At 37.9% G+C, this 25791-nt stretch overlaps 1 protein-coding gene across 3 annotated transcripts in view; it reads left to right on the top strand.

The window, feature by feature from the left end:
- The window catches only part of PDE3A (phosphodiesterase 3A), a 305023-nt gene that overhangs the window by 44756 nt on the left and 234476 nt on the right, over nt 1–25791 (top strand). The window contains exon 1 of one of the 3 annotated variants that reach the window (XM_073223613.1): nt 5648–7039. The exons of the other annotated variants lie outside the window; for them this stretch is intronic. Within the exon in view, the coding sequence (XP_073079714.1) occupies nt 6989–7039 (51 nt within the window). The 5' untranslated portion in view covers nt 5648–6988. Of the gene's footprint in view, nt 1–5647; nt 7040–25791 lie in introns of those variants that run through there. 3 annotated transcript variants of the gene reach the window in all.

The raw sequence follows: 25791 nt of genomic DNA, 5'->3' as shown, positions 1-25791 counted from the left end.
TCACTTTGAATTTAGAAAGAGACTTCGGAATAGATAGGTTATATAGCTGTAAAATAATATAAACTCACGTGAATACACTCTGAATTTTTGTATTCAAAGTATATAAGGTGAGCTATTGTGATTTTATTCCCCCTTATAAATGCTTCTTAAGAGATGACTTTTGGTTATTTTTATTTAAAACAGAAATTAACATTTTATTTAAAACAGGTTTTTTATTTAAATTTTCAAATGATGGTAGAAACCTCAACCAAAGTGTATGAATTCTGTATCTAAGGGAAGAAAATCTATTCCTGCACCTAGAATTCATGCTGTGGTATGCACATTGATACTCTGTGAGTAAATACATTTAATTTAACCTTTCCTCTGTATTTGATATGTCATTTGCTAAAAGAGTTATTTATGTGCAGTCCTTTTAGAACAGGTTTACTTTTAGAAAAAATAAACTGGCAGTACACAAAAATACTACTATATAAAAAGAACATTTTATGTCTGATATTAGAATGATCTAACTTGCTTTTTTGTTTTACTTTGAATTTTTAGAAATGGCTTATTTAGAAACTTCAGTAAACCACAAATTATATCTTTGGACACTGATATATTTAAGAATCTTAAAATAACAGTGTAAGTCAGGTGAGAGGTGAAACTTGCCCTTATTTTTAATTTCTTTGGTGACAATTCATAAATGAAGATTAAAGGGTGAGTGCTGAGAGTCTATCATTGTCAGGCAATGATTGTTTGAACTTGGAGAGTTGTCAAGATTCAGAGTTCACCTACCCAGTTCCAGCCAGAAGGGTCTTATGGCTCAGTTAGGCAATTAAAACATTGTATTTGTTCTATTAAAAGTTGGGAAGCATGCATTTACCTCAAAAGTGTTATAAAGAGGAATGATAGCTGAAATTTACAAAACAAATTAATAGGAAAAACAGGATAATAAAAGCTGTTATTTGTAGAGTGCTTACATATTCTAGGCAGTTTACTTAGGTCATCTCTGTTCTTGTAAAGATTAAATGAATTCATGTAAAATACATGTACATGCCTTGAATATAAGTGTGATCTATTTACAATAACGGTAATTATATCAGTTACTATTAATTTAATGATTGATTACAAATAATAGGAAGCTAATAGGTGGGAGAACCTCAATTTGAATTCCAGGCTGCCTGACATCTAAGCTCATTCTCCTTTTCACATGTAAAGAAACTGGGATGGTCCAGAGCCTCCCAGTAATGTCCTTCACAACAGACCTTTAGAAGAGAAGTCGGCTTATGACCATGTATAAGTCTATCAGATTGTGTTTACACCAAGCTACCTAAACTGTCTCAATTTTCCCTTCTGTAAAATGAGGTTGATGATAATACCAGTGCTAGGTGTGGGGGAGGATAAAATGAGATAATGCATATAACTTGCTGAACACAAAGCTTGGCACATAACAGGTACGGTAAAGGCTGACTGTTACTGTTGTTTCAAGGACTGTGTAACACATGACTGATTGCACTGTCTGTTCTTGCTCGGCCGTGGTCTAACTGAAACCTGTGGCCCAGAATTGGGGCTATGCGTTTGTGAACTCACCTACCCCTCGTAGCACCTCGGCATTACTCTTCTTATTTTCTGGAGACCCTCTTTCCTAATCCATTTCATTTAAATTTTATTTCATGTAGTTACATTTTTAAAAGATTCATTAGTTTAAATCCTTTCTGAACTAGATAAAAGAATAAATGAAAGTAATCATTTATATTTTATCAAGTCCTCCCATTTTTTCAATGCTTTTATAGTTCACATAATTAGGATTTGGGGGTATATATTGATTGGTTTTCTGTTTTTTTTAATCAAGAGCATTTTCTAACCATTTTCTACAACATCAAAAATATGAAGTCTTATCACTTGCATGCTTTTATCACCTCACTGAATGTTTTATTTATTTATTTTTATTGAAGTATAGTTGATACACAATATTATATTGGTTTCAAGTATAGAACACAGTTGTTCAGAAGTTACACACAATATTAAATCCTTACCCCCACTAGTGTAGTTAGTATCTGTCAACATAGAAAGATATTAAAGAACTATTGACTATATTCTCTATGCTGTATTTTCATCACCAAGACTAATTTATATTAAGATTGAGATTTTGTGCCTCTTTATCCCTTTCACCTATTTTACCCACCCACCCCAAACCTTCCCCCATGGTAACCACCAGTCACTTCTAGTGTCTGGGTGTCTACTGCTGTTTTCATTCATTTTGTTTTGTTTTGTTTTGCTTTGTTTTTATATTCCACAAAAAAGTGAAATCATATATTATTTGTCTTTCTCCACCTGGCTTATTTCACTGAGCATAATACCCTCTAGCTCCATGTATGTTGTTGCAAATGGCAGGATTTCTTTCTTTTTTATGGCTGAATAATATTCCATTGTATATATGTACCACATCTTCTTTACCTATTGATCTATCAATGGACACTATCTTGGCTATTGTAAATAATGTGGCTGTAAACATAGAGGTGCATATATCTTTTTGAATCATGGGTTTTGTTTTCTTTGTATAAATTTCTAGAAGTGGAGTTCCTGGGCATTGCTGCACTTCTTTACTGGTACACTTCTTTATTTTGTGTGTATGAGTGTGTCATATTTAAGCAGTTCTCTCTTATTGGACTTGTTGACAATCTCCAGGAATATTCAGTAGAAATAATACTGATGTGAATATTTTTATTAACCCATGTTTGCACTTCTATTTCTTTGACTCATTTCTATAAATGGAATTATGGATTAAAGAAATTAAGCACTGTATACTTTAAAGTAATGGTTTATAATCTAATAATTAAAATGGGAGGAAAATTTCGTCTAAAAATTCAAGAGCAGTGGTTTTAAAAGTGCTCTTTGCTATTTCCTTTGGGACTGCTATTAAGAAGGAATAGCTGAAAGTAACTTTTTTCATGTTCCTTTCTGATAGCAGTTGAAACTTTACATCCTTCTCCTATACATTTCCAAAGGGATAGTGTTTCAGATGGAGCCTGGGCTTCAGAGAAGAGGGAAAATATCTGTGTGATGGAGAGGGAATATTTTGTAGTCTTCTTGGCAACTTACAAAAGAGTATGGATGAGAGAAAGCATGGGGGACAGGAGTTGGCAGTGAACTGCAAAATGACTCTTACTTGTAAATCCCCCATATCTCCATCTTACAAACTCAGTCAAGACTCTTCAAGTCATGAATGCTTGCATGCAAGTTTCACATTATTCTTAATGTGTGAGAATGTCTGTGCTTCATCCTGAGGTTGATGTGATGTCGAAAGAGGCAACCCCGGGATAAACCAGTGACCAAGAATGAAAACTCAATATAATTACAAGCAGCAGGAATCTTGGCGAAGAGTAAAGGTCAGGGAAGGAACTTTCACTGACCTTGGAATTTGGGGGCATTTAAGGCAATCTTACTTGTATCCCAAGGGCTAGGGAGGTCCCAGGGGGAAGGCTCAGGTACAGGAGTTTTCAGGAGCACTGCAGAGGGAGTAGCATAAGACTTACTCTTCATTGGTTTATGGAGCAAAATCCCAGAAGGACTAGTTACACAGTGCTAAACAGAGTCTCCACACTGTGTACATATCAGGTTTCTCTCTGGAAATGTAATCTTCTGGATACTTCTGGGTTAAGAGTTAGTCATTCTACTTTGTTGTCATATTCCAGATAAGTTATAATGCAATAAATGGGTGAATGTCTTGCCCTTTATTCATATGTCCTAAATCTGACAGGCATTTGGACTGCCCTTTTATAGTAATAGGGGAAGGACAGATATATGAGTAATAGACTTGTTCAGTATTGTCCCAAGTAGTAGAACTAGGGCCAAAAAGTAGTAAAAAAAAATAAAAATTAAATTGAAAGGTAGTAGAACTAGGGCCATAAAAATAATTCAGATCATAGAAGGTGTTTAAGTATGAGGAGAAATACAATTTTTGGTGGGGATAATATAGAGGGTGTTGAAATGGTAAAGCCATAATAGTGATAATAAATAAAACAGAACAGCTGTATTAGATAAATTTATATGTTCTGCTAATCCAGAGATTGTCAGAGAGTCAAAATTACCCACCCTAAATTATATGGCATTGATTTTTTTTTGGTATCATTAATCTACAGTTACATGAAGAACATTATGTTTACTAGGCTCCCTCCTTCACCAAGTCCCCCCGACATACCCCTTCACAGTCACTGTCCATCAGCGTAGTAAGATGCTGTAAAATCACTACTTCTCTTCTCTGTGTTGTAGAGCCCACTCTGTACCCCCCCCTCACACACACCTTATACATGCTAATTGTAATGCCCTCTTTCTTTTTCCCACCCTTATCCCTTTCTTCCCACCAATCCTCCCCAGTCCCTTTCCCTTTGGTAACTGTTAGTCCATTCATGGGTTCTGTGATTCTGCTGCTGTTTTGTTCCTTCAGTTTTTCTTTGTTCTTATACTCCACATATGAGTGAAATCATTTAGTACTTGTCTTTCTCCGCGTGGCTTATTTCACTGAGCATAATACCCTCTAGCTCCATCCATGTTGTTGCAAATGGTAGGATTTGTTTTCTTCTTATGGCTGAATAATATTCCATTGTGTATATGTACCACATCTTCTTTATCCATTCATCTACTGATGGACATTTAGGTTGCTTGCTTCCATTTCTTGGCTATTGTAAATGCATTGATTTTTAGACACATATATTTGTATACTTTTCTAGTTTTTTTTCCCCCAAAGTTGACTTTTCTGACATTTATTTTGCCTTTGTGTGGTTTCAGTGTTTTGCTCTCATGAAATATTTTATACTAATTGTAGCTCCAACTTTGATCAAATTAATTCCTATTTTTATACATGTCATTATCAGACTCAAATCTGTGTTCACTAGATAACAACTCAAGACTGTGAGAATATTCTAAAGGCTATGAGATTTATGGCTTTAATTGCAGCCAAGTTAATCTGTAGAATTTAACAATTATACTGCCATCTGTCTTAAAGGTTTATAATGCTGGCATAGAATAAGCAAATAGCATAAAACACTTGTACCTGTGTGTACTGCTCAGGGTTTTATTGGTAATAAAAAAAAAAGACATGCTGACTTTTGTGCTTGGGAACAGAATCTGCTTCTAACCTTTGCTATTAACAGGAAGTGGGAGTGGTGAGATGAGGCCTGGTTTTGTGGCTGGCCGGAGCACTCTGTGTTCCAAAGAGTGGCGTTCAGGTTTCACGTCTGTCTAGCTTCTTGCTCCTTGGAATATCTGGCCTTTGAAGTCATAAAAACATAGATTGGTAGTGAGCAACATAAAGTTGAGTGGGTAAATATTTGGAAAATCCAAGCTCTGAGACTAGCCCGTCTGGGGTAACTTGGCTCAGACTTTATTATAACTGTATTTTCCTTCCCACTTAAATTATGAAGTTTTACCAATATAGTATAAAATTTATAAATAGCAAAAGTTAAAAAATTTCAGCATCACCTGTGATTTTAGATAAAACTATTACTGTATTTATTTTTAAATATTAGGGTATCTAAATTTTAGCTACTTAGTATATTAAAATAACATTCCAGCCTCTGAAGTGCCTTCTTTGTAATTAGAAGTGGTATTAGAAGAAAGAATTCTAATATAAACTTTAAATTATGTACTAATACCTTTGAATAAAAATAAACCTGTTATTCTATTGAATGTTATTGCTGAGGGGACCCATTAGAAAATACTCAATATCCTGTTTTAGAAATATTATTCTCTGACAGAAAAAAAATTCACATAATTTAATAAAGCCTTATTTCCACCCAGGTCATGTTCTAAAAAATACATAGAAGGACATGACAGTAGCTCCATCTAGACTTGAATGAATACTAGAGAATATCTCATTTATCAATGCTATATTGTTTCCTCACTCTAAGAAAATATAAACAGACAAATTTAGCCTAATGTTCCCAAAGAGAAAGCATATATGAACATTTGTATATACTAATGAATATATGAATTTTAAAAGGCAATCTGAATTACTAGCATTTCCTCCTGCCTTGGGGATATTTCTTAAAACTGCAAAGATTATTCAGTTAAAATTACTGTAAACTTTGAAATCTGATTTAATATCCTAGTTTACCATTTAAAAATTTCCTTTGATAGTTGTGACTGTCAGAAGATAACACGTGTTTTTTGGAGAACATATTGATACCTCTATCTCATTTGTTTTTGTAATTATGTAATAGTAATAATTTAAAATTTAGTTGCATGTTTGGACTTGAAATACTAGAAATTTACTGGACTATGTAGCCAATGAAGCCTGGGTTGATTTTAGTTATTTTTGGTGTTCTCTAGTGTCAAATTGTAATGCCATTCTCTGTATTCGGGTCTCTGAAAAAATTGTGGCCTTTGATTTATCAAGATATATTTATACATATTTACTGTAAAGTATATATACTTACAAAGTATACAGAGGAAATATATACAAACTTAAAATTGAGCCCTGTAAATGTTTGTATTATCATAGATGTGAAAGTCACACAAATAGTGGCAATTATATAATCACATCTGTTAGGACCTCAGTTGGCTTCCCAATGTATCCCTCCATCCCTTCCATAGACACACTGTGCACACTCACACATATGCACTCAGATGCTCCTATCTGGCTGACTTCTTTCTTGAAGCTTTGAGCTAAGATTAAAGTGTTCTTTTTAAAGTGCCCACTTTTCATAATGCCTTGAACTTGTTTTTCTGTGGCAGAGGGAAACAGCCTCCTGCACCTGGACAAACAGAGGTGTTCCTTCAAACACAGACTTTCAGAATCATTAATTCCAGTCTAGAAATAATTATAAAGGTTCAGTGGACCTTCACGCTTGAGATTTAGCACTGGCGAGTAGCTGATCTGTGTCTTGCTTCTCTCTCCCCTTCATCTCCCCTGTCACCTGATTTACTGTGCCTCCTTTTAAAAGCTGGATTCCCTTTGTAGCAAGTAGACCGGTGACAGCCCTCCGGCTTCTTGTCGCCTCATGGTGGTATGCAGGGCCCACTGGCTGAGATAATCACATGTGCCCGAACATATCCCAAGGTAAGGTTGGTGATGGTGAAGCTGGGGGTTTGAAAAGTGGGGTTTTTATTCACTGGGTGCTAGAGATGTAGAAACAGTAGAGAATATATATACTATATTCATATATATATATATAGTACTGACAGTGAGAAATAACAACGGTGTGAGCAGAGTCACTGTGTTCAGACTAAGGATGAAGTAGCAGGGCCTTCCAGACAGGTGGAAGTTGATGAGAGATCATGCAATCTAAAGTAGGAAGAATTGGTTTTTCTTCATTTTAAGCACAATCATAAGCACAGAATTAAGAGAGAAAATAGGTATTACCAAGGTACAACCTGTAAGTGAACATAATTTTTTGCTTGAAATCCTTAATAGTACAATATCATATTGGTTCTTGTATAATAGGGTGGCTATAAAATAAAGTGGTCTTTTAAACAATTTTAATTAAAATATAGTTGATACACAATATTATATTGGTTTTAGGTATACAACATACTGATTTGACAATTATATACATTAGTAAAGGTTCATTTCTTAGTTGCGAGGCAGGGGAAGGGTGGAGATGAGCAAGGAAAATGGTGATTAATAGAAACATGAGCTGGAAAAAAGCGTCTTGTCTCTTTTATACTTGGGGGTAATTTACATCAGTAGACCTGTCACTTTTTCTCTCTCTTTTACCCTTTTAATTACTTCTCCTGAATCGCAAGTTTCCATTTCAGTAGAATGCAGAGGAATATATATGAATTGCTGACTTTCTAAGCTAAGAATTTGAACATATGCTTATGAGTTAATTTTATTTAAAGAAAAAACCTACCGTTGCAAATTATTAACATAAATTCACAGATGAATCAACAAGGAAGTGCTTGTATCCGTGCAAAACAGAAATTGTTTGGGAGGTGGAGTGGAATGATGTTTACAGCTACCTTACGGATGATTTACATTGAAATTGCTATGCATACATGCCAGGATATCTTTTTTTTTTAATTTTTAATTTTTAATTTTTAATTTTTAATTTTTAATTTTGGTATCATTAATCTATAATTACAGGAAGAACATTATGTTTACTAGGTTCCCTCCTTCACCAAGTCCCCCCCACATACCCCTTCACAGTCACTGTCCACCTGTGTAGTAAGATGCTGTAAAATATCATTACTTGTCTTCTCTGTGTTGCACAGCCCTCCCCGTGCCCCCCACGCACTATACATGCTAATCGTAATGCCCTCTTTCTTTTTCCCGCCCTTATCCCTCCCTTCCCATCCATCGAGGATATCTATTTTTTTTGAAAATCATGGAAAAATGTAAGTTGCCATCACTCACAGTGTAGAGTAAGCCCAACAGTCAATGACAAACTTTGATCAATATTAACAATGCTTATAATTAAAAAAAAAAACAAACTATCAGCAATAGAACAGCCATCTCAAGCCAGTGGATCCCAATACAAGGACAACAGAATTCCTTCCTTAATTCTAGCCGTGTGGCATTCACACTCTGCTGTGTCCTTGCGCTGAACAGTAACAAAGCCAAATGAAGACTTAGTATTCTAGTGACAAGATTCTTGTTCTACTGGAATGTAGCCCTTGGTTTTGAGCAAAAATGATAGTCCATGGATTCTGGTTTTCATTCATTTGAAAGAACTAAGAAAAAAACATGCATAAGATAAGCATGGGTTAGCAGGAACACACATGAGTTGCTTATGAAACAAAATATAGAGTATGTAAAGAGGCAAGCGTCTGGACTGGTTTAGATGGCCAGTAATATCTGGTGGTAATGCATGTTTTTTTAGAGTCATTTATCTTTAACCCCCAATCAAGTTGGGGATACTTGTGAAGCTGGTGGAGTTCTTTCCATCAGAAGGTGGGGGGGTGCTAAAGAAGTTGAGTGACTTTTTACATCATGTAGTGTTTCAGATAGTCCTTCCTGCCTCAGTTTTCACCATGCTTTTCTTCTATATTTAAGGGAATATTTCACTTCTTAAAATAAAATCTCATGGCAATTTAAAGTTTTTTTTTCTTGCCCTAGGAACTTTGTAGTTTATAAATATGTGTCCACATATATGTATACTTGTATGAATAAATACATTTAAAAAATAGATATTTAAGTAGAGCTAGCAGTTAGGTTGGTCCAGACAGACCTTGTTACAAGCATCTTCCAGATACTAATTTATGTAATCCTTTCAACAGCCCTAAAAGTGACCTTTATATTTTGGTTTCAGTGTAAAGTTAGACTCAGAGTGTCTATGACCTATTTCTGTGTTGCTTGTCATAGTTCTATTTGTCCATTTAGTGATTTGTTACCTATTTAATCGAACTAAGACAAAGGAATATGGTGATATATTATGTTGTTTGTTTCCTGAGGGTCTGTCTGACATGGTGCATTTATTTAGGGACAAGTAGCAGCCTAATATAATGGTTCTGAGCTTCGCTGCGGCTCTAGAAAACCTGGTTTTGAATCCTGGCTCGGCTTTTATTGGCTGTGTGATTTGGGGCAAGTTATTTAAATTGTCTGTGTTCAAGTTTTTCATTTGCTAAATGTGTATGAGCTAGTGTTTTTGAAGTACTCAGAACAGTGATGAGCACAATATAATAATATAAATAAATATGTCTTTGAATATTCAAGACTTCCCCAAAGGGAAAATATTTAATTCTGTTGATTAAATTTTAAGCAATGAGAATGGCAAGTAGAAGAGATTTTGTAACAAAATGTAGTGGAATGTCCCAGATATTTATCCTTCTCCTGGGCAGCAATACATTTGAATTCTCCGCCTATAACTGGCGTTAGTGGTTGCTGGCTCCAAGTGTGAACTGAATATGATAATTTTCAGCTTGTGAAAGACATCTGGAGGTTTTACTTGACTACAAATTTAATATGAGCCAACTGTATGATGCAGCTGCTTAAAAGAAAAAGAAAAAAGAAAAACCCTTAAGATTTCCTTAGGCAGTATAAATAGAAATGGAGTGTCCACATCATGGGAAGTAATATCTTTGACGTACTTAACACTGGCTGGATCACGGTTGGAATACTGTGTTCTGTTCAAGACACCATAATTTTAGGAAAGACATTGACCAACTGGAGTGCCAGAAGTCTGGAAATCATGTAGAAAACAGAGGAAGTAGGACTGCGTAGCCTAAAGAAGAAGGCTGATGGGAACTAAAACACCTGTCTCCAGTTATTTACAAGGTTGCCATTAAAAACAGAAACCCTTGTGTATTGCTTTAGAAAGCAAAAGTAGAATTAATATAATGAAAGTCACATGCATATTTTAACTAAATATTAAGGTGGAAAACTTTATAACAATTGGAGTCCAACAGTGGGAGCAGTTTGTTCCTAATGGGTACTGAAGTGGCACTTGCAGCAATGCATTAAGAAGCATTCCTGTATATGGTCAAAGATTTCATTTGATTACTCATGTTCACTAAAAATAAATTCATGCATTCATATCCTCGCTGGACTTGGGTAGTGAAGATCTCTGGAAAATTCATTAACTTTTTAAGGCTGTTATGTGATTACATGGATGGTTAAGATTAGACTTGATGATAGGATTGGCTATTTTCCATAATAACAACAGTAAAAATTATGTAATTGGTTCACTTTTATTCAGTCTGGTTTTGAAACCTTATATAAGGGTGGATTAAGGAACACTGGGTAAGATGGTGTTTTCTCAGATTTTGCAAATTCTTCTAACTTAGGTTCAGTTATTGAGAATTCTTCATATGTATGTCAACAAAAATTTTGATAAAGGTCTTTTTTCTGATGTTGGGCTCTCATCAAAGAAAACCCATGGTTCTCATCCCTGATTTCTAGCTGGGTGGAAATGTTAAGAAAAGTAGTGTCATGTAACTTTGACCTTTATTTCTGAACAGTTGAGGTCCATATCGGTGCACTGAGGGTTCTCTTTAAGGGGTGAGTAAAATGAAAGTGCATTACTGGGAAATATAATAAAACATAGCTGTGGTATTGCCTTGGAAACTGAGTTATATTTTAAAGGCATGCTTCTCTTTTGGCATTTCACTCTTCTGTCTTCAAATATAGGCTCTTCTTAGGGTTAGGTATGTACTAGATCTTAAAATTCCTATACACTTATCTTGTCAAAATATTGGACTTTACTGTTTTGAGATCAACTTTCAGAAATTAGATTATGCTCAGTTTCAGTGATTTGTTATAACTTCTTTGAAAAAGCAGTACATTAGATTTAGTAATTTTACATTTTTCTCATAGAAGAGAGGTTTTTAAAATATTTCATTTAATAAACTTAACTTACAATGAATGTATTTCCACATAGGGTGCAATAAAATGTAAAGTTCTAAGAATTAAAACTCATTCATATGTTTTTCTTTTGCATGTTAGTTAATATGAGTTTTATGTTATAATCTAGAATATACTGTAGTCCTCCCAAAGTATTCAAATAAATAAGTAATTTCTTCTCTTCTTTGAAACAAATGGATGCATCTGATGAATTATTTCCATGTCTTTTAGGTGGTTCCAGTCACATCTACTTTTATCTTTAATCTGAATTACTAGGGCTTGATGATGGATTGTCTAATCCATGACTTGCACATAGATTTTTTTTGCTTCCTGTTGTAATCTGCTAAATTGTGAAGAAAGATTACAGACCCAGCTGTCTTGTTGAATGTTTATTATTTCAAGTTTCGAAATAATTTTTTATTTTTAAACTAATCATGGGAAGATGAAACGTACATACAATTGATATGCATATTAATTACAATCCATTATTTGTTTTTTTAGTGTTCCAAAGCATAGGACTGGGTATATTCAGAAGGATTGAGGGGACTGTGCATCCAGGTGTTCTGATTACGAATTGTTTACTTTGTTCCTCTACTTCAAAAGTAGTCAAATGAACTCGATCAAAAAGGGTTTAATAACTGGGATATTTTCTTAACGAAACTACTGTATTAATATCAGATCATCTGTAAAATGAAAACGTCATTAGGCAGATACTATAACCTGAATTTGTTAACTGTGTTGACTCTAAATAACATTGCTGGCATGAACCTTTGCCTTCCCTCTTGTTATAATTCTGCCATGTGATTTCTCCATTACGACCTTTGAAAAAAAATGACTTTAGGTGATAGTATAAATAAGAATTTCATTAAGTAATGTTTGTAAGAATAATTAAGTTCTATAGCCAAATGTTGCCTTTTATGACTATAGGTCAGAAAAATTCTATCCATGAATTTGACTTCTGATGTCTTTCTTTTTTCCCTCAAATAGTTCCCTTTTCAGCTGTTTTATCTTACCTTAATCCTTGTCTCAAATTGTTTACTGATAGAGTACTGCAACTTAGAGCCCTTTTTTTCAAAAATGGCTAAAAATTTGAGAGAATAGAGCTAGGGGCCTCTGAGATTAAGAGCATGTTTAATGTAAGACTGTTTCATTGTAAATATTGTATTGGTCAAACCTGTGTCTGTGAAGAGCTCTGTAAGTCAAGAGCAATTTTCAGCCTACTAACCCAGTGGGGTGGGAAGACTATCCTAAGTTATGTAATGGGCCCACTTTGCTGAGCACCTAACTATACTCAAAACACTTTGGAAGAGAGGGACTATAAAGGGAAAGTGATATATTTAGACTTGGCCACTAGCATATATTTACTTACCTGTAGTTGTTTTTGTTCATGTTTTGTTTTTTATCTCCATAACTTTATGTTCTCATTTTGTTTCAAATGCTGCAGCATCAAACCCATGGCCATACATCCTAGATGCTGGTTCTTTTTTTTTCTGGCATCCACCCAGCATCAAAATACCAGCATTTGTTGCATTTTGCCATATGGGTATAGGCTTGAACTCCAGTATGCCCCCAAATGTTTTTAAACCTTATTTGTGTACATTTTCAAAATAACCTTTCTTTGAGGTCTCAGTTTAACTGTAGTTAAACTCTTTTTTTCCATGACTGGTAGCATATGGTATTTAACTGTTTGCTAGTGTCGCTGCCTCAAGGAAAACATATTTGTACAAAAGCATTTCAAGAGAACAGTAACTTAATAAGAGGAACTCCTTGAACATAAAGCTACTGCTTAAACCGGGGTTTAAAAATTAAAAGACATGTGGCTTAACACACTTTCATTGTCTTCAAAGTTCATTGTAATATCTGACCTTTGGGAAAAAAATAAGCATTTAAAAGTTTTGAAGCCAGAATAACTTCTCTGATACCTCATCCTTAAGTATTTGCCCCTAACAGAAGAGAATCAAATCAGCTGACATTGTGGCCAACCAGTATCAACCCTGTACTTAAAAAAATACAAAAAAACCTATATGGCATGTGGTTTGAAAATATAATCAAACATAAATCCAGGATTAGGAATTTTCTGACCTAATAGAGTATGAACTGCTTTCCATACATTGTGCCCTTGGTGTCACTTTTTTGTTTTAAAAAATAACCCACTGATTTCTGACATCTTTTATTCATCCAGATTATCACAGAGGAAGAGCCTCTTGCATTTTTCAATTCTGTTAGCCCTGCAACAACAAATCGTACTAATACTGGAATGCATATTCACTATTCTAATTGGGGCTTCTGAGAGTGCGTTTGTGAGAAGTGTTAAGCATGCTAGCTGAATCATAAACACAGCTGCAAACATCTAGAGGGCGATTATTGATGTCATTTGTAAATCGGAGATGCTCGCCACAGATTAATTTGGAGACTTGCCCCAAATCATGCGGATAATCAGTGGCTGGGCCATGATCCCGGGGCCCCTCTTTTTTACAGTGATCTAGTGCTTTTCCCTGAAATCAAGTGATTACTCCCAGTGTGCAGTAATAAAACAAGTTAGTAAACTGATCTTTCCAGCCATATAAACTCTATAATAAACAAAAATTTCAAAATTCAAAGAATGATGTATGATTTGTTGTATTGAGGACTCCAGTTCAGTGACTCAAATGCTCAAGGGTTAATGTTTGTGTTTGTGATTTTGTGATGAAATCCAAAATGGCATTATGGCTGCCATGTGGGTCTTCATGAGGATTTTGGATTGAGAGAGAACTGGACTCCATCCTGACTAGGATTGTGGCCTTGGGCAAGTGCTTACAATAAAAAACCCTGGTATCTTCATCTATAAAATGTAAAATGGTTAGAATGGCCTTATTGCAGTGTTCTGTTGAGAATTAGAGATGCTCTATGTGACACGCCTTGGCACAGTGCATGGTGTAGAATATTTAAAAAAATGATACCAACAACTTCTCCTGAAAAGATAAAAGGAAGTGATTAGTGACATTATTTCAATATTTTAAGTCATTTGTTAAAGTTCTGCTAAAATTGTGGGATGATTTCAGCATAGGCATCTATGATCTTTGGAACTCCATAGAAAATGTATTAGTCCTCCAGCTGTGTATATTTAAATGGGGGCAATTTTCATCTCAAAATCAAGCAGAAAAGTAAAGATTACTAATGTGTTTAGATAAGTGATAGTGTGGTTCATTTTGAAAATTTTAACACAATTCCTTGGCTGTTATCAAGGATCTCGATATTTTTTCTAAATGGAAAAAAATTAAATACTGTTTAGGAAGATGATATTTTGCTTAAACACCAGTAAATGTCTTCAGTAAAAGGCAGACACCACTCTGGAAGATGATGTGAGCATTTAATCTTTAACACAAGGTCTGATTTCAAGGCTTGGAAAGCAGAATATGGTTAAATCATTTCAAATATGGAAACTTAAAAAAAAAGCTACAAGTTTAAGACATTTGTTTTCTAGATGTTTAAGGAGTTCACGTAGGATGAACTACTTCAGAATAGAGGAGAAAATGAATAATTCCTGTATGGGAAGGTTTCAACCACTAATGCCACCTATTCCTCCATCCCTCGGGATTTCTTCTGGGCACACTTGCCTCATCCCTTGGTGGCACCATCCTGCATAGTTTGCGAAGCAGTGAAAGCTGCCAGGAAGCTCAGTGAGCATCCCGGTGTTCTGACTCCTGGTGAGATGTTCACAGCACTGCTTTCCAAAGTAAGATTCCCTAGCACTCTCCCACGTCTGTAACAAAGAACAGTGGGCACAATGGCTCTTGGCCATGCAGGTATGTGGAAACCTACAGGTGCTTTGGAGTCAAGATGCTGGTGGCTTGAGTGATCCCATAGCCTACATCAATAGTCTTGGGTCACTTGATTTTTCCATCCATGGCCCATCTAAATTTTCATTTGCCATGAAGCTAATGCTCCCTGTAGCTCCCTCTACTGGGTCTAATGGGCTTTACAGTCTGTATCAGAGATTAACAATTAACAGGAGCTGTTAATTGAAAGGGTGGTTAACTACCAGGACAATCTTTACCCCTGGTTTTTTTTCCTTTTCTGTGAAAAGAACAATTACCTGAAAAGGAGCAGGCAACACATTTAAATTTTAGTTAAAGGGATCGAATAAATAAAACGAGACAATTTGTTGTCCGGATGCTAGGGAAAAATGGGCTGAAGGTAGACCCAGCACTGCTGAGTGTTGGTTAATCTGTTACCTTGGGCAAAAGTCCCAGGTAATTTCTTCAAACAGTATAAAGTAGAAGATGATCTTGCTGAAAATTTAGACGAAGGGATGCATAACAACTGGTTTGTGAATAAAGAGAATACAACTGGAAACTTTTATGCCTAAAATTTAAATGTTACACTGAAAAGATTCTTTAATGTTTTGTGTTCTTTGCTGCCTCTCCTAATACACGGAGTTCCCACACGGGCACCCAGCGAACCCTACAAAGATGTCTCTATATTCAATAGAACTTTGAATACATCAAGTGAATGTTTCACCTTATTCTATTCCTTGGCCATGGATGTACCTCTTCCAGAAGGAAGGAAACATTCATGATCCTTGGTTTAGCAAATTCACAAACTACATCCTTTATGAAGATTTTTTTAAACTAGTTTTTCTTTTGTCTGAAGAAAAATTGTCCATTTTGTTTTGGAGATAAATTACCCAATTTTTTCATCCTTTGTTTTGGGATCAAGGTGCATGACTTACTACATGATAGCAAAAGTAAAGTATCGTACTCAGAGGAAGGCCTAAAAACCCATGGATGTGAGCAATGTAGAAATGGGCTAATGCATAGAAATTTAGTATTTTATTCTAAAAAGGCATACTTTAGCATATGCATATATGTTGTGCATATAAGCATTGGCTGCTGTCTGAGTCCCAGGGCATTGAAGGTAATATTTATAGCTTCTCTTGTTGCTTTGTGGAGAGGGAGAAGTTTAGTAGGGAAATTACCATAAATACATATTCTTGCGAGCACTGCAGCTGACTTACTCCTGGGCTCCAGGCAAGTCAGTCTTTCTGTGATGCAGTTACTGTCACACTATTTACATATTCTGGTTTCCCTGGCAGATTTTTCTTTTGACATCTCTATTCTATCCTTTCAGTTTGGAGAATAATAATGTCGTGGTCAGGTTGTATTTGTGGGATGGAACATTTTTCTGCCCACCCTCATGACCTACCTAATATAAAGTTTGCGTATTTATTTGTTTGCTATTCTATTCTGTCTAAAACAGGTTGATTTTGTAAAAGATAATAAAGTAAAAGTACGTTTTGAAAATGAAAGACAAAGAAAGAAATGAGGCTGCATGGGGAGATGCTCTGTCTAGCTAAGCTTGGCTCTTCACATGTAATTTAAGACATTAGGCTCATATAAGCAATAATGAATGAAGGGAAAAAAAATTTCTATTGTGCTTTCCAAAAATGGTTTCTCCATGAAGGTTTATAAGATTTTTTTATTGTTGTTCATTGAAAGAAATGTTTGCATGTAGGTTCATGTGGGGAAAAAGTTCTCATCACTTGAGAGGATAAACATCTTATATATAATGTACAGAATCATAGAGGTGAAAGATTTTGCTGGCTCCATGACATTAAAGTAATTTTCTTAGCTTTTCTGATACTGTTGCTTTATGTTTAAGGTAAGGCATTTGAGTTGCTGTGGGGATTAATTTAAATCAGATGGGTTCAGCATTAGGACCTTGTGCCTGTCAGATGGTGACTAGTTGGGGAAAAACAGAACAAAACAAAACACCACTGCTATCTAAACATACATGTAGCTGTAATATGTCTCAGTTTTCCATGGTATTAAGATTATATTTTAGTTCTTTGAAATGCAATGAAGAGTGCAAAATAAACTAATGAAAATCATGAAATCAAAGATAATTTTTGTGCCTTATCTTCTCAGTTGTAGATAAACCTTTTGAAAGAAAAAGTGTTCATTTTCTACATTAGCCCAATAACACGTCCTGAAACTGCTGTGAAATCCGTACGTTTTTATCTGATGAGAGTTAGAACAAGGTTTAAGAGAAATGAGATTGAGCAGCCTGGTGATCTCACTTCAACTATGAAATCTGTAAGCACTTTTAAAAGGCACAGCCAGTTAGGTAAATGGAGTCTTTGCATCTCACAAATCTGCAAAAAGTGGTGACTGTGTGCCTGTTTGATGATAATGTGCCTGTGTTGATGAAACAGTGGAACTAGAGATGTTTTTATTTACAGATGAACAAGTGAAGCCCGAAAGTACATAAGTGAATTGCCCAAAATCACACAGACCTGTCTTTACCCAATTTTCCAGTCCGCCAGATACCTGAGATATTTTTTTCTATGACAGAAAGCAACGAATTTGCTCTCTAAACATTGACTGAATTGTTGCTATGTTTCTGGGATTAAATGAGAAGCCTGGGAAATTTCTTTAAAAAAGGGAGAGCTTCAGTTATTTTTCTCTTCTTTCCTTTTTCCCTATCATCATAAAAATTCAAAGGGCTCACTCCTTAGTTTATTTAGCCTACTTTCTGAACCACATCTTTTAAAAACCCGCATTATATTCCAAAAACAATAATCCAGGTACAACAGGTAACAGTGATCCAGGTACATGTCGAGTCGTCCACACCACAGACACGTCCTTGCTTGGGCGAAAGATAAGCCTGTTGTCAAGAACAACTTTACCCAAAAAGTCTACAGATCTTTGCTGGGCAGCTAGTGTCTTAGCAAAGAAATGAGCAGTTAAGGTGAGGTTTCTGATCATATTCTCATTTGTATTTACTTCTCAGCCAGAGGTCAGGCAGGTTTTTAGTGCATATGAGAAGAGAATCTCTTAACCAGAAATAAGATGGGTGCTGCTGGTGAGATCTCTTAGTGAATGCGAACAGATCTGATCTAGATAATCACGGCAATGTGGGCGTGCAAGAGAACTAAGATTCATGTGAGCAAATGTGTCTAATGGTGTACATACCTTGAAGGAGGGTCAGTTGTAGTTTGCAGTGATATTGTGATAAAAGAGAAGGGGTCCCAGGAAGGACTGGGGTATCTCTTACATCATGACAAGTCCTGCAATCTGAAAGGGTACCTTCCCCACCTTAAGGTTTGGGAAACATGGATGAGGGCATTATCTTTACCTTTCCAGGTCAGTGCCAGTGTAAAAAAAAAAAAAGATGGAAAAGGGGTTTCATGTTTAGTTTAAGTTTGAAGTCTTGACTCTATTTTGGATGGACACAGTCTACCTCCACGTCAGCTACTTCTCTTCCTTGTCAGGTTGACTCATAGGTCTCCAGTGTCTGTACAGGACCAGATGTCAGGTGGAATGGAGCCTTCTTATCTATCAGAAGTGTATCAAGAGCTCCATACCTCTAGGTTTGCCATAGTGTCAGGAGCGCTTGGTACGGTCACTTCTGATGGGGCTCCAGAATTCTTTTCCTCTGATGATGCTTCTAGAACAGTCAGTCACCAGACTCCGGACCATAACCAACAGGATTCCTTGAATCTGGATCTGGGGAATCTTTGCTAGTCGTTGATGATCAGCTTCAGCATAAGACATTAAAGATTTACAGTAGCTGGTCAAACCAACAGGAAACAACAAGCGATGGACATTGGTCTGCTGGTGACTAACTTATGTGGAGTGATGTTTCCCAAAGCGGGTTCTGTGAACAGTCTGTAATACCAAAGGCAATACCTTAAGGCCACAGGGGTCCAGTGGTTTCAGGAAGTTTACAAATTTTAAGTTGGAGCCTCCTGTTAATTCTCTTGGCCTTGCCTTATAATTGAGTGATGATTTCAAGAGGTTCACATGGTTTTCATTAAGGCTCTTAGATTTCCCCAGTGAAGTGGATGCCTTGGTTACAGGAGACTGTGGAGTGCATACCCCAAGTGGGAAACATATTTTTTAACACTCTCTTTGCCATCATGAGGCATCAGCTTTGCAGCAGGGGAAGAGCTCAGCCCATCCAAAAGACATGCACAGACACTAACAAGAACATACCCAGAACCCACACTAAGTGACAGCTGAATGAAGACCAGCTGCACATGTTCAAAGGGTCCAGAGGAAGAAAGTCTGAAGCCTCTGCAGACAAAAAACATTCTTCCGGGATGTGGACCCAGCCAGTCAGGCCCTACTGGTAGGCAGTGTTCACAATTTTATAGACATCTCCCAACAGGTGTCAGTTCCTAATGAGAGTCATCTTAGGTGCACTGTGGAGAGTGAGGGAATGCAAAAACCAAAAAAATTGGGGTTTGCCAGGGAGCCTGAAAGAACCAGGTAGCTGTCTTGAGTTTCACCATAGCCCTGACTGTTCAGGGAATTCACTGCCATTATCTACCTCTCTTAATTTCTCTGATTCACGAGCAGACGGTTACCATGTTTCAAGTATATTACGATGGCAAAAACTTGGCAATGAGGGGTCATCTCTTGCCGAAGCCCTATAGCGTCCGTCCACATGTGCCACGATCTTTATAAATTCCGCTGCTGCTGATACTGTGTGAAGGTCGGCTGGCGCGCTTCCCTGATGCTCAGGATCCATCCTTGCAGGGTGAGCCTCAGTCTTGATGACAGCAATCTCAGAAGGTAAGAGAAGAGTAGGGAGAAGGTTGTTCATTTGTTGCCCATTTTGGGGGTTGCAGGGATGTAAGAAAACTCCTTTGCTCCCATGACATCCCCAAGTCCTGGATGACTTAAGAGCAGCTGTTCCTATAAATACCAAGTTTCGTCCTAATAACCAGCATGTTCAGTAAGGGTGTGGAACCCTGCTTGTTGGACTGACTGAGCTTGTGGGAGGTTTCCCCTTTCGAGTGTGTCACATTGGGTAGTAAGAGCATAACCAGCTTGAAAATTCCCTTTTGCTCTTCTATGATATGACCTGTCAACCAACAAGACAGGGTCAGGATTAGATTAAACGGGTATCTCATCAGTCCGAACATAGTATCACAATGTGGGGTATCATTACCTTGAAGTCACGGGGCTGCCTTGTCAGGCAGAGGTAGGAACACCGGGATTAAGGAACTGTCATGATGAAGAGGCAGATTAGGTGGTGAGAGCGGTTGAACCTTATAGGAAGTTAGTCCACTTGCCGAGACACAGTAAGTCAATTAAGAGTAAAGAAGACTTTGAACAGCGTGTGGAGTTTGCAGGTAAATATCATTTCCTACGGTCAGCTCTGCTGAGGCCTCCACTAACCTCACAACTCTAGCCCCAAGACAGCCAGGACAGGCATGAGCAATGCATCAGGTGCGTGCTGTCCTGAGCAGTGGCCTGAGTTCATTGCCCTGTTCCCGCACTATGGTTCCCAGGGTGGATCATCCCTTTCCTGCAGAAATTAAGTGAAAGGGTTTTGAATGGTTTGGGAGCCCTCGGGCAGGTAGTTCTTGCAGTGCTTCATTTGGTTTTATAAAGGCCTGCTCATTTATAATAGAGAAAAGTATGGAACAGTAGCCTGCAATAACCGGCCAAGCCTAAGAATACACAAAGCTGTCACTTAGTTGTGGTTCTAGGAAATTCCTGATTTCATTTAACTCTTTTTGGAGGCAGCCAAATCCCTTCAGCTCTTAGATCATGACCTAGGTAATTAATAGGGCCTAGAGATAATTGTAATTTTTCCCTAGAGACTTTACATCCCTTTTCAGTGAACCATTGGAACAAATAAATGGAATCTTTCATGGATGCCTCTTTGTTAATTTAGCATAGCAAAAGGCCTTCTACATTTTGTAAAAGGTTGATTTCCAGAGGAACCCACAGGTGCTACCTCTCCGGGAAGTACTTGAGAGGAATAAGGAGGGACCTCAGTGGGGCAGGACCCTTGAGGCAGGACCTCAAGGCAGGTATATTGTTGATTGTTCAAAGTAAAGGCAGATACTGGCTGTTGGGGTCTACAGGGATGCTGAAAAGGACTGAACAGAGGTCTTCAACAGTGAACCATTTTCGAATCTCATGAACTTGTGACAGCAGGAGGTCTGGGTTTGGAATGACTGGGAACCAGGGAATAACTATCTTATTCGTAGCTCTCAAATCTTCCACCATCACCAGCCCCATCCAGTTTCTAGACTGGCAAGTTCAGTGTGTCACTGGGGCTGGTACCAGCAATGATTGCTCCTGGGTGATGAGGTCTGCTCCTGTGGGTGTGAGGCCATGCATGGCTTTAGTGGATACTGAAGTAATTTGGGAAGAAGCTTAGTTATGTATACCTGAGTCAGTATAGTTCTATACTTTTTATTTTTCCAATGTCGGTATTAGAAGTAGCCCACAGATTTTTGGGCACCTTGGTTAAATCAGGGACTTTGTTGGAACTGGTCCTCTTCTGTGTCAAGGACAGATTGTAAGGAACATAAAATAATCAGGTTCAGGTTGGTCAGAAGATTCTCAGGTGAGGTCTCCCTTGGAAGCAGTGTATTAGCCCTTTTAATTTAGAAAGGAGGGCTCTACCTACTGTACTGACTGGAGCTGAGTCCACAGCAAAAAGGAATGTTTTCAGTAAAAGATCCTGGAGTCATTTGTACTCGTTGAGATAAATATTCTCTCTGAACGTAGTTCCCTCTCTGTGGAAAGCTTCCTTTTACTCTGAGGAATCTGTTGTCCTATTAGGGTTGCAAGTCTCCCAGCTCCCACCAAGGGGTTTAGGGAAGAAAGCATAGCTCTGGTGTCAATTAAAACTTGGCAAGGTAATTCCTTTTAATTTTACTTTCCCCTTGGTTGTTTAGAGGAGTTACTGGCAGTAGTTTATCAGAGAACCCCTCTTTTGGAAGATTGAGGGTATTTGAGAAAAATTTGCAAAGGACCCTTGAGGACATATCTTTTCCAGTGTTCCGGCTGAGTACAGCTGAGATTTCAACCTTTAGACCAGCCTCTTGATGACGGACCCCTTGTTGGGGGCTGGGAGACTTGCAGTGAGGGAGGCCCAGGTGTTATTTGGGTCCCGAGCCTTGGAACTGTTGTAGCTGTATAGCTAATGACTTGGTGGGATTTTCTTTGCAATCTTGCTCCAGGGTTCTTTCAAAATGCTCATCTATAGTCAAGAATTCAGTCAGGCTAGTGACCTACCATCCTCTTTTCTGCCTTTTGAGCATGCTGATCTGAGGAGACAATCCATTTACAAAGAGGGTACCTAATGCAGACTAGGTGACTTTATTTGATGTATGGAACCTCTGATGCTGTAGAAACAGGTCTTCCAAATGGGCTTTGGAGTCTGCCACATCTTTTTCTTGTTTTGTTTGTTAGTTCATATAATAGGCCAATCCTTCTGAGCAGGAGAGACTCTAAGAAAGGTTTGTAAATTTTCAGCTGCTATTTTATGAGCTTTTTCTGGCCTGTGAGATGTTGAAGACTGAGAATCTCGAATATCCTTGGGGTTTTGCCATCTTGCTCCCTGCATCCATTTTTTGGGCTTCACCAGGTCCTACCAACATGTGTAGAAGCTGATAAAGATCTGGCGGTCTGGGGTCATAGGCCCTGATAATGACTAGATTCTTAAAAAATTTTTTTGGGCTTCCTTCCTAGATTTGAGAAATTCTTTAACTACATGGCCCTTAGTTCAGTCCTTGACCAAGGGGTGAAGGATCCTTGAGGGGCTTCATCTGTGAACTTGGGTAGTTATATTTTATCTAATAGTTTTCTGAGTGGAAGGCAGTGCAGGCAGAATCAGTAAAAGTATTAAGGTAGAAAAGCATGGGGGAGCAATAGGAGTCACATCGGTCCTCTTGTCCTTGTTTTAGGTTCCTCTTGGGTCTTTAATTTTCATTAGCCTTTTGTTAGGATTCTTTTAATAAAGCTAGTTTGGAATCCTGAAGCCTTTTTGAAGCCTCTTCGTATCAACCTCATTCTGTTTGTTCAACTGGGAATCCCTTGCTGTTAAGTGCAGTTCTTAAAGGAGTGGTATTGTCTAATGGGAATCTTCCTCATAATGGCCATTATAATTCTAGGTTATTTTTAGTAAAATTTGCCATTTTGTGAGATATCTATAGCTCCTGGGACTGTAGTTCTTAAACATGAAATAAGCCAGTGTGGTGGAGGGTGGCACCCTCAACTCCTTGGGTGTGAAGCATCTCATTCCTTTTAGCTAGGCCAAAGTAATACCTAAGAGCACCTATCATGGAGTCTTTTGGAGGAGGTGAGCATTCTAACAACCTTTAAATGCTTAACCCCTGTCCACCAAGGTTTTTGGCCTTTTTGACTTTCCAGATTCCCACTAGCAACTAGCCCTTATTTGAAATTCACCTAAGACCTCCTGTGGAACCATTTCAGACCAAGACATACCCAGTCAGAACCCGGATCCGGTCCAACTGTAGCCTGTAACCACCAACAGCACCCTATGTGGAATCGGGAGTGAGGGAAAGATTGAACCAGCAGACTCCAAAGAATGGGGATGCAAGACTGATTCTAAAAAAAAATAGGAAACTGGCTGCTACCAGCAATTCTCATTGTGCAATATGGGGACAAAACCAAGGGCTGGGGTTTCTGATCAAACAGGAACAGTGGAATGCCAGTTAGATCGGGTGCTTGACCCAAAGATCATGCAGCTCAGAACTAGGAGGCTTACCTCTGGCCATTGGAAATGGCAAGAAAGAGAACTCGAAGGGTTCCCGGGTGCTGTACCTGTGCTTCCCATTGTCCCTGAAGCTTGCTGGAAGTCTTTGGCCCCACCATTGCCACCAAACCTGTTAAGGAACAATATTTCAACCAAGTAAATGTAAAGGTTTAATTAGCTTTATTCGATGATGCATGAACTGAGCAGCATCCCATTTAAAAAACAGAAGGGTGTGCCGAGGACTTGTACAAACTGCAAGGATTTTATGGGCAGAAAGGTAGCAGGACAAGGAAGTTAGTAACCACAGAAAAGAAAGGGCTGACTGGGCAAGGCCACCTTCCCGCCTGGTGAGGGCATATCATCTATCATGCAGAGTGGTGATCAGGAAATTCCAAACTGATGGGTTTAAAATTCCATTCCTGGGAGAAGCTGAAACTGCCATTAAGTTAATCATTAAGTCTTGGTGGGCTTAACATAAGTGACTCTGTTTTGAACCTGTTTCTTCCTTCCTTCCTCCCTCCCTCCCCCACTCCCTTCCCTTTCTCTTTATTTTTTTAATTAAAGTATCACTGATACACCATCTTATGAAGGTTTCACATGAACATGGTGGTTTCACCATTCACCCATATTATCAAGTCCTCCCACCCATTGCAGTCACTGTCCATCAGTGTAGTAAGATGCTATAGTCATTACTTGTCTTCTCTCTGCCTTCCCTGAGACTTACCTATATTGTGAGTGCTAATTACAATGCCCTTTAATCCCCTTCTCCCTCCCTCCCCACCCACCCTCCCCAACCCCTTCCCTTTGGTAACCCCTAGTCCCTTCTTGGAGTCTGAGTCTGCTGCTGTTTTGTTCCTTCAGTTTTGCTTGGTTGTTGTACTCCCCAAGGGCCTGTTTCTTTTTAACAAAAAAAATGAGAGGGGGTTATCACTATCAGGTTTTAACATTTATGACATTGTGTATTGTTATAATGATACTTTAGTTACTTGATTTAAAAAACTAGGGAGCCCATTCTACCCACCAGGCATTTTTCTGGGTGCGAGGGTACAGCAGCAAACAGTGGAAACGGTCCAGGGCTCTTATCCTCCAAAAGGAGCTTCTTGCTGAGAATAGCCCAGACGGCCAGGCAGTGCTTCTAATTTCTCACTCTGTCATAGGGAAGCCCAGTTGCATGCCTTGATCCTGAGAAGTGGCTGTGAAATTCTTGGCTGTGGAGCATTTTCGCTCAATTACTAACATTGATGATCGTGACTGGCCTTTGTATTCAACTTGGTCAAAAATCTCTGCTACTGAAATCAGTCTTGAGAACCCTAATTCTTTTTTTCTATTCAGCTGTATGTCCTCTAGCAGAAATTAGGCTTCTCTTCCAGATTAAAAAAATTCATTTAGAAGGCAGCATGTTCTGAAGTAGTGAACCCCAAACAACCCCATATGATACTGGTAGTCCCTTTTTGTTTGCTGTGCACCTGTGAGAACAATGGTCTAGTAAACATCAAAGAAATCTTGTCTGGGAGGTAGGGGAGAAAGAATGACATGAAAGGCACAAAGTAGATAAACTCTAGACTTGGTCAGGGGGAGGGGTGTCCACAAAATTTGAGTGTGATTCCTGGGTTTGACTTCTACTCATGAGATGCCAGCAGTAAGTTGCTTAATGTGAGCAATCTGTTTTCTCCTTTTCTGAAGCAGCACACTTGATGTTTGAACAACACAGGGGTTCGGGTGTGATCCCCCACAAAGTGGAAAATCCACGGACAAGCCGGAGGTACTTCTCATTTCTCACTCTGTCTTAGGGAATCCTAGTTACATTCCTTGTTACTGCGAAATTCTTGGTTGTGGAGCATTTTCAATGCTTTTGAGTCCCCCAGAACTCAACTACTAATAGCCTACTGTTGATTGGGAGCCCTGACAATAAAAAACAGTTGACTGACACGTATTTTGTATGTTATATGCTTTATATACTTTATTCCTACAATTAAGTAAGCTAGAGAAAAAATGTTTCTTTAAGTTGTTGCAAATCTCCACAC

Source organism: Manis javanica, chromosome 15 (genome assembly GCF_040802235.1).
Source record: "Manis javanica isolate MJ-LG chromosome 15, MJ_LKY, whole genome shotgun sequence".
Taxonomy (NCBI): Eukaryota; Metazoa; Chordata; class Mammalia; order Pholidota; family Manidae; genus Manis; species Manis javanica.
The sequence above is the reverse complement of the archived record's forward strand: the minus strand, read 5'-3'. Positions and strand labels throughout refer to the sequence as shown.